Below are 12,130 nucleotides of genomic sequence, written 5' to 3'. Positions count from 1 at the left end.
CTCTTTCATCCCAAAATTTCCTCGAAAATTGTGGAAGTTTTATAGCCTCAAAACCCTGCTTCAATTCAAAACCCTGCTTCAATTCCCTCTATCCTCTATCAAATAAGTGTTCAAAAGAAGAGGACGAGAAGGATTATGAGGAGGAGGAACAGAAGAAGAATGAAAAAGAAGGTGAAAAGAAGGACAAAGAGAAGGAAATGATAAAAGGATCTATAAGTGTTCAAAAGAAGAGGACGAGAAGGATTATGAGGAGGAGGAACAGAAGGAGAATGAAAAAGAAGGTGAAAAGAAGGACAAAGAGAAGGAAATAATAAAAGGATCAATAAGTGTTCAAAAGAAGAGGACGAGAAGGATTATGAGGAGGAGGAACAGAAGGAGAATGAAAAAGAAGGTGAAAAGAAGGACAAAGAAAAGGAAATAATAAAAGGATCAGGAAAAGAATGAAAAAAGAGGAGGATTATGAAGAGAAGAAGGAGGAAAAGAAAAGAGTACGAAGAGAAAGAAGAGAGAACAAGGAGAAAGAGAACCATCAGGAAGAGATGAAGAAGGAAAGAGGAGGAGAAGGAAACTGTACAGAGAAGAAAGAGGGAAGGAAGGAAAGAGTAAAAGGTAGAAGTAGATGGAGGGAAATGGGGAAGGAAAAAGTAGGTACAAGACGGATGAAATAAAAGAAAGAAAAAATCAGGAAGAGGAGCAGGCGGAAGAGGACGAGGAAAAAGAGGTAAAGGGAGGTACATCATAAAGTTTGATTTGTGTTGGACTTCTCTCACGAAAAGGTCTCTATCTAGTGATTTCTCATTGTTTTTCCCTATACCTATTTGATTGATTCTTTTTTTTTTTCTAATTAACTGAAACTGAATTTTGCATTCGGGTACAATTTGGATCAGCTTTTCAAAAAGAAAAAGAAAACACTAGGAACAGAGTTCTAACGTGTCTTAAAAAAAAAAAAAAGAAAAAAAAGTATTATGGAAGGTGCCGCGGAAAGATTGGAGTTTTGAAAAGTGTGCCGTTGTTAAAGACAACTTTGAGAAGCACTGCTTGTAAGCGGGTTCGTTCCGGGCCGGGGCGGATTTTATCCTGAACGGATAAGGTTCGTTCTCGGAAAGGCTTTTTCCTATCCTGTCTTCCTTCTCTCTTCACTTTCGGGACGATTAAGACCTTGGCAGTTACAGTTCCCTCTATCAAACCCCTTCAAAAAGAAAAAAAAGACATGTTTTATGAATAAAGAATGGGTACCTACCTAACTGTATGAGAAAAAGCATGGTAAAATACATGAAATATTCAGAGCTGGAAAAGTTTCGACTGTTTTCATATGCTACTATGCACTTACTGACATTTAATTATTTCCAAAACGAGGACGGAAGGACAAAACCCCTATTTTTTTTTCTTTTTCTATTTCAAGTGTGTCCATACCTTACTGGTCTCACATGGGCAGTTCGAATTCTCATTCTCATGATAATAGCAAAGATCATGAGTACTCACATACGTATATTTATCTTATACCCGGTTATTTATACTTCTTCTTATATCTATACCTTTTTTTTTTTTTTTCTAATTAACTGAAACTGAATTTTGCATTCGGGTACAATTTGGATCAGCTTTTCAAAAAGAAAAAGAATAAATGATTAAATGGAAATAAAGTTAACTTTTTTTATTCGTTTCTTTCCCTCCTTGTTTTTTATTCCTTCTTGTTTAATGATTCAAAACAACTTCTTTTTTTCAATTGGAAATTTAGAAATCCAATCTGAAATAAACTGAATCTATTTAAAATCTACTCAACTATTGTCGAACATCTAAATATTGTAGGGTATCGAAGTGGATCTAGTTTATTCCTTCTTGTTTAATGATTCAAAACAACTTCTTTTTTTCAATTGGAAATTTAGAAATCCAATCTGAAATAAACTGAATCTATTCAAAATCTACTCAACTATTGTCGAACATCTAAATATTGTAGGGTATCGAAGTGGATAGGTAACTTATCAAAGGAAAGGGTACCTTTGTAGTCGAACTTATAAAACATAAAGGGTGGTACTGGTACCATCATCTTCCACTTCCATCTAGGGATTTTATGCAGGACCAAAAGAAATGATGTTTCTCTCCTAGAACCTAGACCAAGATTGGAGTTAGATACTCGTGAGGAATAATATAGTATGGACAAGAGATAGGCGGGTAGGCATTACAGCTGCAGACTAATCGTGGAGTGCACCCAGTAATTACTCAGAGAGGAGGGTAAAAAAGTTGTGTTTCAGCTATTCCTAGAACCTAGACCAAGATTGGAGTTAGATACTCGTGAGGAATAATATAGTATGGACAAGAGATAGACGGGTAGGCATTACAGCTGCAGACTAATCGTGGGGTGCACCCAGTAAGGAGGGTAAAAAAGTTGTGTTTCAGCTATTTTTGATTATGGGAAGAGCTGTTTACTGTCTATCGGGGAAATGGACTGTTGGGCCGGCCATTCACTATCAGGTAATCCTGACAGGCGCAAATGTTCAGGCGTACCTGTCGGGTCTACCTGATAGTGAATGGTTGGCCTTATGTTAGGTATATGGCCTCGGCAGTTGTACATCTCCCTATCAGTACGGGTGAATAGAAGCTATACCTACCCTACCAGAAGAGAGACAACTGTTGGTTCTCTGAAGATCACGATGGTAAGCCTCAGCATAGCTATGTCTATAACGTGGTGAGTTCATGTTATGTTGAGCAAGTCTCGGGTCAGGGTCGTACACGATGGTAAGCCTCAGCATAGCTATGTCTATAACGTGGTGAGTTCATGTTATGTTGAGCAAGTCTCGGGTCAGGGTCGTACCTAGGATCCCTAGGGTCTCTGTCATACCGTCTATGATCCCTCATCTCCAGCCGAGGGTCCCTGATATGCTCTCTATACTCCCGCTCTGGTCTCGGCTCCCTTTCCATGCGAAGGTCCCTGCCTACTCGTGGATCTAGGAACGGTTCTCTTTCTATCTTGACGTTCCTTGCCATTCGATTCCTATGAGCAACACGGGGATCTCTCTCATCATCAGACATCCGGTCTCTATCCATGCGGACTGGTCTGTCCAGTCTCGGATCTCTATCAAATCTATCAGACCTGACCGGTTCCTTGTCTAGTCCAGGATATCGTTCATGTTCTTGAAGTTCCTGATAGCTGCTAGAGGACACGTGAGAGTTGCTCTCTGTGAGGTTCAGCATGGATTTTCTCTTGAATTCCTTGGCCAACTCTTGCGAATAGCGTCGCTTTTCTTCTTCAATTGGATCCGGGGTTCCTTTCTTTTGACTCTCTAGAATTTTCTGCCTCGATATTTCCCCTCGTCCTTGAATGTCATAGTCAAAAGATCTCGCAGGAACATCTCTTCCCCTTGCATCGAATGATCGTGTCACCTCATGGTGAGGTCTAGGCGAATCTTCGTAGGGTTTGGAAACTTCAAATCCCAAACTTTTGGGCGAATCAAACCTCGTGGGACTTCGGTACCTTTCAAGAGGAATTGATTCTAATGGCACGTTTCTTGGTGAATACTTAATATGACTCTCCATGACTGGACTTTGAGAATTTCTCGGATAATCTCGAACCGGGCTATGGGAACTCCTTGATGATTCTCTGATAGGACTTTGTGAGTCACGACTTGAAAGTTTCTTCAATTGTTCTTTGGCTGGATATTTTCCGGGTAGAAGAACCTTTTCCCTGACTTCTTTAGATACTTTCATGTCATGTAGAGCTCTCACTTCTTGTGCATCTCTCATGAGCATTTCTCTTGGACTTAGTTTTTTCGAGGGTGACTCTGTTGGTAGAGCTCTGGCTGGTGATTCTCTGAATGGTAAATCCCAAGATGACACACTTCTAGTAGGGGAATCCCTTATGGGTCTCTCCCTAAATGGTACTCCGCGCGTAGGAGAATCTCTCGAATAATTGTTATAAGCCCGAGTGGGTGACTCTCTCCTTTTGTCTTTACTTCTCGTTGGTGACTCGGACACATGTCTGATATCTTGGTAAGACCTTTCTCTAGCATGACTAACTTGTTCTGCCTTACTTTGGTGAGTTACAACTTCCTTACCACCAAAGTATTCTTTACTGGCACTTGATTCCCTGGACGACTTCTCCGGTGCATAGCGACCTGGATTTTTCATCATTATTTCATTTCTGACTTGATTTTCTTTGTACCTTTGTCGAGCAAGTCTTTCCTTTTCTTGCAATATTCTCTCTCGCTCCAGGTCTTCATTTTTTCTCTTCATATCATCTTCCCAATTTCTCCTGTTCCTTTCTTCGATTTCGTACTCTGTATTTCTCTTGTATCTGTCATCAATATCTTTGTTTCGAACTCGGTTATCTCTGGGTTTCTTCTCTTCAGATTCTACAGACCAACTTCTCCTCACATTATTTTTGTTCACAGGTACAGGGGAGATGGGTCGTTCTCTTTCTTTTATTTTCTTCTCGATGTTTTGTTGAATAAGTTTCTTTTCTTCCTCCAATCTCTCTTTTTCCAATAGTTTGAACTTTTGTTTCGCATCAATGAATCTGTCTCTGGGAGAAGTCTCATCTGGTGAAGGTGATCTTTGGCGATTTTCATAATAGTTCTTACCAATATGTCGTTGCTCGTAGTTCTTTTCAAACTGATCTTGCGTGGACTTCATTTGTTTGACAAAGCTAGGGATCTCCTCATTCGACATTACATTCTCGTTTCTACTTGGTTACAACTTCCTTACCACCAAAGTATTCTTTACTGGCACTTGATTCCCTGGACGACTTCTCCGGTGCATAGCGACCTGGATTTTTCACCATTATTTCATTTCTGACTTGATTTTCTTTGTACCTTTGTCGAGCACGTCTTTCCTTTTCTTGCAATAGTCTCTCTCGTTCCAGGTCTTCATTTTTTCTCTTCATATCATCTTCCCAATTTCTCCTGTTCCTTTCTTCGATTTCGTACTCCGATTTTTCATCATTATTTCATTTCTGACTTGATTTTCTTTGTACCTTTGTCGAGCAAGTCTTTCCTTTTCTTGCAATATTCTCTCTCGCTCCAGGTCTTCATTTTTTCTCTTCATATCATCTTCCCAATTTCTCCTGTTCCTTTCTTCGATTTCGTACTCTGTATTTCTCTTGTATCTGTCATCAATATCTTTGTTTCGAACTCGGTTATCTCTGGGTTTCTTCTCTTCAGATTCTACAGACCAACTTCTCCTCACATTATTTTTGTTCACAGGTACAGGGGAGATGGGTCGTTCTCTTTCTTTTATTTTCTTCTCGATGTTTTGTTGAATAAGTTTCTTTTCTTCCTCCAATCTCTCTTTTTCCAATAGTTTGAACTTTTGTTTCGCATCAATGAATCTGTCTCTGGGAGAAGTCTCATCTGGTGACGGTGATCTTTGGCGATTTTCATAATAGTTCTTACCAATATGTCGTTGCTCGTAGTTCTTTTCAAACTGATCTTGCGTGGACTTCATTTGTTTGACAAAGCTAGGGATCTCCTCATTCGACATTACATTCTCGTTTCTACTTGCAAATAGATTACTATTGCTATTCGTTTTCATAAAGTTTGATTTGTGTTGGACTTCTCTCACGAAAAGGTCTCTATCTAGTGATTTCTCATTGTTTTTCCCTATACCTATTTGATTCGCTCTCTCGTTACTATCAACTCTTCTCAGGTTCCTATTTACATCGACTAAATTCCTATCTTTCTCTATCCTTGAAGGCTGTCTTTCAACTCGGTTACTCTCTTTGGGTAAGTACTCTCTATTTACAATGTTTCTCTTAATGTCTATGTCCCTGTTTACATTTCTACAAGCGTCCTTGTCTCTAGACAACGCATTCTTACTGTATCGATTATCAGGTTCGTCGATTCTATTATTTCTATTGTTTAGATTATTGTGTATGTACTCGTCGCTTGTCTTGCTCCATTCAGTGTTGATGTTCTTCCTGCACCATGGTTTCTCTAATGGCGGTGGTTCCCGATTGTTCTTATTCCATTGGACATCTTCTATCTCTGCACTTGGATCTTCCACTTCAAAATCGTCGGATTGTTCAATGTTCCAATCTTCATCTGTAACAGAAGAAACAAAAACGATTCGACATTAGACTTACATGTCAATGTTAATTCCAAGAGTGTAGCTATGGTTCTTAAATAAGCCTTGAGCTCATAGGACAGTGATATACTACTATCAATGATGTTGAAATGTCACATGTTAAAAAATAAATATATACCTATGTTGGTAACTAAAAAAAAACGGCAGGATAAAGAAAGACTATGTATATTCAATTCAATAGCTAGAAAAACTTCGTACCTTAGTAGGTATCTCTCTCTTTCCCTCCCGGAGCCAGGTTAGTTTTTAAATAAATACCTAGATAATATAGCCAAATCAGTCTAAAAGACCTAAAAGGTACAGAGGTGCCTTCAATTTTAACAACATGAAAGTAGGTCGTACGGCACTAGGCATTGTAACATAACATTTTGATTGAAGTAAAAGGACCTGTACCTACCTACTATGGAAACAACAGGAAGTACATAATGTGACAAGTGAAAAAAAAAGCTGATAAAACAAAAAACAATACAAGTTATGTACAAGTGCAAAAAAATTAGGCACTTGATACCCTCTATAAGACAAACAACTTCAAACAAGACATAAGAAAGAGAAAGTCACCTCTAAACAAGCAAAGGGTCAACATCATTAACACAACAGTGAGGATGCGGATAAATCAACAACACGTGCCGCACCCCAAGAAACGCTAGACCAAAAATCCAACAACATTAAAGCGCAAAATTTATTTCGCTACAGCAGCAGCAGTGTCTTGATCTCCCAGATCAATTCAATCTAAAGATGATTCTTGTATGTTCGTCGATTCTATTATTTCTATTGTTTAGATTATTGTGTATGTACTCGTCGCTTGTCTTGCTCCATTCAGTGTTGATGTTCTTCCTGCACCATGGTTTCTTGTTATCAGTGGATTCATTTTAGTCCTGTCATAAGTGATGCAAATTGAACACACTAACTACGTGAATCTTAAACTGTTGAACGTGAATTGGTGTAACAAATGTTGCACACTGTTGAACGTGAATTGGTGTATCAAATGTTGCACATTGCATACTCAAACAGAAACACGGAGTTCCTACAAATTTTGTCTTTTTAGAATGCAATGTTGCCAAATGTAAACCGAGGTAATGGTCCATAATGGGAACAGGTTTACATAATCGGCAACACTGCCCTATCCTATTGTTTCAAGTTCTTGCTCAGATGATTACAATTTGAACTTGAACATTTTGAATGGGTTTTTACATAATCGGCAACACTGCCCTATCCTATTGTTTCAAGTTCTTGCTCAGATGATTACAATTTGAACTTGAACATTTTGAATGGGTTCCATAAAAATATGCCCCATTGCATATCCGGAAACAGATACACGGCGCCCATACAATTTCAGGGTCCACACAAGTATTTCTTATCTTCCCGAAATCGAAGAGAGAAGTAAGACAATCCGGAAACAGATACACGGCGCCCATACAATTTCAGGGTCCACACAAGTATTTCTTATCTTCCCGAAATCGAAGAGAGAAGTAAGACGAGATATGAGAAAGCCAGCCGTTCTGAGAACGAGCTTCATCAGTTTTTATCCGGGCGGGAATCGAACCCACCCTCCAAACTAACTAGACTGGTCCTTGCAAACTCGATTGTTCTGAGAACGAGCTTCATCAGTTTTTATCTGGGCGGGAATCGAACCCACCCTCCAAACTAACTAGACTGGTCCTTGCAAACTCGATTATTTGCATTTTGCAAGCTTTTGGCTGTAAGAAAATCCATTTTCTAACTGGAACAAAACAAATTGACAAATAGTTTGATAATAATAGCAATAATAATAAATATTTTATTTTTTTCTTAACGTTTAGAAAAAAGTACACTTTACAATAATGTATAATAACAAGTTCTAATACAAGTTATAATTTTTAAAATTATGTTTGTGATTTTGTACAAGAATTTCCGTAATAATACTTAGTCTGTCTGTGTCTGCATCAGGTTTTTCATACTCGTTGGGTATTTATTTGTTTTATTCTCATGGCTAGTCTGCATAGATAGCGGTCAAAGTATGGACTTTACGTGTGTTGTAAACACGACAAGAAACAAGTCTTATAAGGTACGTGCACACTGAGCAAACACTTGGAACAGAGTTCTCAAATTCTAAAGTGTCTTAAAAAAAGTGTTATACATAGAGGAAAAGACGGAAAAATTGGAGTCATGAAAAGTGTGCGGCGGTTAAGACAACTTTGAGAAGCACTACTTGTAGCGGGTTCGATTCCCCGGGCGGATTGCATCCTGAACGGATACGGTTCGTTCTCGGAAAGGCTTTCTTCGATCCTATCTTCCTTCTCTCTTCACTTTCGGGACGATAAGACCTTGGCAGTTACAGTTCCATCCATCCAACCTCTTCAAAAAGAAAAAAAGTAGTAAAGGATAAAATCCGCCCCGGGCGGGAATCGAACCCGCGGCCTAGCGCTTACAAGGCAGACGTGCTACCAACTAAGCTAACTAGGCTGGCGAAAATCTATAGAAATAAAATTGTAGTAAAAACTACAGAGAATCAATGCCATATCCAGGATTTTGTCAAGGGAGGGGTCGAAAGTCCAAAATTGATCTACCGGGGGAGATGCTTCAAATTTGGGATTCTGGCCTACAGTGAAGAAGAAAAATGAAGGGCGGGGGGAAGGCCCCCTCGGCTTCCCCCTTAAATACGGCCCTGCAGAGAACATAAAAACACTGACTTACATATATTCATAATCTGTACTAAGCTTCAAGTACTCTTCTCTATTTCAAGTGTGTCCATACCTTACTGGTCTCACATGGGCAGTTCGAATTCTCATTCTCATGATAATAGCAAAGATCATGAGTACTCGCATACTTATACCCGGTTATTTATACTTATTCTTATATCTTTACCTGTTTATTTATACTTATAGATAATGTATATCTGGTTATTCTGATGCGAATTAAAACTTTCTTCCGTGTACCTTAGGTTCAAAGAAAAAGCTCGAGTGTCCCCTGAGGGAGCTATGTTTAATTTGCTTTAGAATAGTTCAGATATGCTTAGGTGTCCTAGGTATGTATGTATTTTATTGTAAGGCAGTTTGCACTAGGGTCGCAGGAAATCTTTACGTACAAGAAGTCATAAGGAATAGGATAAAGGTAGCAGAAGTGTGGAGAAAGGTCCAGGAGAGGAGACTGCAGTGGTATGGACATGTTGAAAGAAGAGATGAGAGCTACATAGGGAAGAGAGTTGAGAGAATGGAAGTGAGGGGGAGAAAAGGGCGAGGTAGGCCGAAGAAAAGGTGGAAAGATTGTGTGAATCAAGAGCTGGGTGAGAAAAGGATACGAGGTACACAACAGGGCTGCCTGGAAGAGACTGACCCTATTTAAATAGGAAAAGGCTAGGAAGAAGAGGAATAAGATTTTCTTTTTAATGGGTTTTACGTCACTGGTCAATGTATACTTAAAGCTGTGTCCAAACACAGTTGATAATCAATCGACGGAACGATCGACTGAAACTGTACACTGCTTCCCAACCGCTCCAAATTTTGGCAGTGGCTTACAGTAAAGGAGAAAAATGAAGCTTGGGGGGGTGGGGGGGAACCCGGGCCATTTCGCCCCCCCTCCCCCCTAAATACCACCCTGTATACACTACACAGACATGCATTAAGTTCACCTACAGCAACATAACTAGTACATAATACATGGCAATCTACACAGAAAGTAAATAGCATGCACATTTACACAGAAATAGTAATCTACACAGAAACGAACGTATACCAATATACGAGTACAGTAGAACCTCGATTATTTCAACTCCAAAATCGGCATTATTTTCTAGTTTTCAGAGGTTTCGATAGGGTATTTATTCCCTATTTTCTTCTTTTATAACTAAATTTTGGCCTCTTTTCCATTGTTTTATATGGAACTTCGATTATTTCAACTTTCAAATATTTCAACTACGTCCCAATTAGTTGAAATAATCAAGGTTCTACTGTACCATCAGCGGAGCTGTGAGCTGGTGATTGTTTTAGCATCTCCAAAATCGGCATTATTTTCTAGTTTTCAGAGGTTTCGATAGGGTATTTATTCCCTATTTTCTTCTTTTATAACTAAATTTTGGCCCCTTTTCCATTGTTTTATATGAAACTTCGATTATTTCAACTTTCAAATATTTCAACTACGTCCCAATGAGTCGAAATAATCGCGGTTCTACTGTACCATCAGCGGAGCTGTGAGCTGGTGATTGTTTTAGCACGATACCCGAGCTCACCTCATCACGTGACCTATCACGACTCAACTGTGACGTCATCATTTGAGGTCTTTGAGCTTCATGCAAATTGATAATAATAATAACAATAGAAATAGTAATAATAATTATTATTAGGAAGATGAGAATGGTATTAGAAGACCTTTTGCTTGGTCAGGAATTCGCAGAATTTCGTATCTGGTACGCTTTCTCTCTTTCGCTCATCAAAATTAAATTGGAAGAAACAATAAAATAGCTAATGAAAAAGAAAATACATACGTAGGTAAGTAGGTGTACCTACGAATATGTCTTAAAAGAGGTTTGATCTTTGACAGAGGGAACTGTAACTGCTATGGTCTTATCGCCCCGAAATCGAAGAGAGAAGGAAGACAGAATAGGAGAAAGCCAGCCGTTCCGAGAACGAACAATATCCGGTCAGAATAAAATCAGCCCAGGGCGCGAATCGAACCCTAGTCCTAGCGCTTACAGGAATACACGTGTACCTATAATTTCATTGAAAGAATTGAAGATATGAGCCTTGGAACAGCAAATGAAAAGGCCTCTATGCAATATACCCGTAATTATGATCAGAATTTCGTCTACCTCTTTGAAGCCATTAGAGAAAGTTGAATTCAGGGTCGACAGCGGTTGCCTTTGGAAATTGATTTCGCCCTTTGATTGTACATATGTAAATGGCGGGTTGACTGCTATGGTCTTATCGTCCCGAAATCGAAGAGAGAAGGAAGACAGGATAGGAGAAAGCCAGCCGTTCCGAGAACGAACAATATCCGGTCAGAATAAAATCAGCCCAGGGCGCGAATCGAACCCAAGTCCTAGCGCTTACAGGAATACACGTGTACCTAATTCCATTGAAAGAATTGAAGATGTGAGCCTTGGAACAGCAAATAAAAAGGCCTCTATGCAATATACCCGTAATTATGATCAGAATTTCGTCTGCCTCTTTGAAGCCATTAGAGAGGGTTGAACTCAGGGTCGACAGCGGTTGCCTTTGGAAATGGATTTCGCCCTTTGATTGTACATATGTAAATGGCGGGTTATATTCAAGAAAGGCCTATCGAGTTTTGAGTAAAACGGCTTTGAATCTTTGAAATGTTTGATCTCCGTGGAAAAGCAGTGGAAGGGTTTCGCAAATTTGTGTGTCTTTACAAAATCGAGGAGATACTTGTGGGAGCTTCCATTTAGTTTGTCTGTAAAATTGTAAATCTGTGTGATTGGTCTGTTAGTTTCAAAATAGGTTACATGTTCATTTAGTACATACATGTTTCGCAGATTCGTAGAAGCTTAACCTACTTTTAGGGCTGTTTGCCCCTACACCTAAGCCTCTGTCTGAGTGGGCTTTTTGTGTATGAAATTAAGCATCATTTAGTACATAACACTCATTTACCTTAAAAATTGAACAAGAAGCATTATACGTATTTTAAAATTCGCCAGGTAAAGCTCGTCTGCCTCTTTGAAGCCATTAGAGAGGGTTGAACTCAGGGTCGACAGCGGTTGCCTTTGGAAATGGATTTCGCCCTTTGATTGTACATATGTAAATGGCGGGTTATATTCAAGAAAGGCCTATCGAGTTTTGAGTAAAACGGCTTTGAATCTTTGAAATGTTTGATCTCCGTGGAAAAGCAGTGGAAGGGTTTCGCAAATTTGTGTGTCTTTACAAAATCGAGGAGATACTTGTGGGAGCTTCCATTTAGTTTGTCTGTAAAATTGTAAATCTGTGTGATTGGTCTGTTAGTTTCAAAATAGGTTACATGTTCATTTAGTACATACATGTTTCGCAGATTCGTAGAAGCTTAACCTACTTTTAGGGCTGTTTGCCCCTACACCTAAGCCTCTGTCTGAGTGGGCTTTTTGTGTATG

The 12,130-nt window shown here is 39.2% G+C and overlaps 1 protein-coding gene across 1 annotated transcript; it reads right to left on the bottom strand.

Moving 5' to 3' along the window:
• Positions 1–1,825: 1,825 nt before the first annotated feature.
• LOC103519367 (calponin homology domain-containing protein DDB_G0272472-like) lies at positions 1,826–6,037 on the bottom strand. The gene is made up of 4 exons (XM_008484453.2): positions 4,980–6,037; positions 2,740–4,169; positions 2,263–2,657; positions 1,826–2,106 (listed from the first exon to the last, which is right to left on the bottom strand). Exons 1-3 carry the CDS (start codon positions 5,521–5,523, stop codon positions 2,577–2,579), a joined length of 2,055 nt encoding a protein of 684 aa, XP_008482675.2. The 5' UTR covers positions 5,524–6,037; the 3' UTR covers positions 1,826–2,106; positions 2,263–2,576.
• Positions 6,038–12,130: the final 6,093 nt, after the last annotated feature.

This window comes from Diaphorina citri, unplaced genomic scaffold, assembly GCF_000475195.1.
Source record: "Diaphorina citri unplaced genomic scaffold, Diaci psyllid genome assembly version 1.1 scaffold2688, whole genome shotgun sequence".
In the NCBI taxonomy this organism is placed as follows: domain Eukaryota; kingdom Metazoa; phylum Arthropoda; class Insecta; order Hemiptera; family Psyllidae; genus Diaphorina; species Diaphorina citri.
The sequence above is the reverse complement of the archived record's forward strand: the minus strand, read 5'-3'. Positions and strand labels throughout refer to the sequence as shown.

Bases quoted from the DNA above. Each gene is read 5' to 3' on its own strand.
- LOC103519367 (XM_008484453.2), bottom strand. From the start codon at position 5,523: ATGAAAACGAATAGCAATAGTAATCTATTTGCAAGTAGAAACGAGAAT. The intron at 4,170-4,979 runs TTGCTCGACAAA...AAAAGGAAAGAC, and splicing joins ATTGCAAGAAAAGGAAAGAC to TTGCTCGACAAAGGTACAAA. The intron at 2,658-2,739 runs GCTTACCATCGT...AGCTATGCTGAG, and splicing joins ATAGACATAGCTATGCTGAG to GCTTACCATCGTGATCTTCA.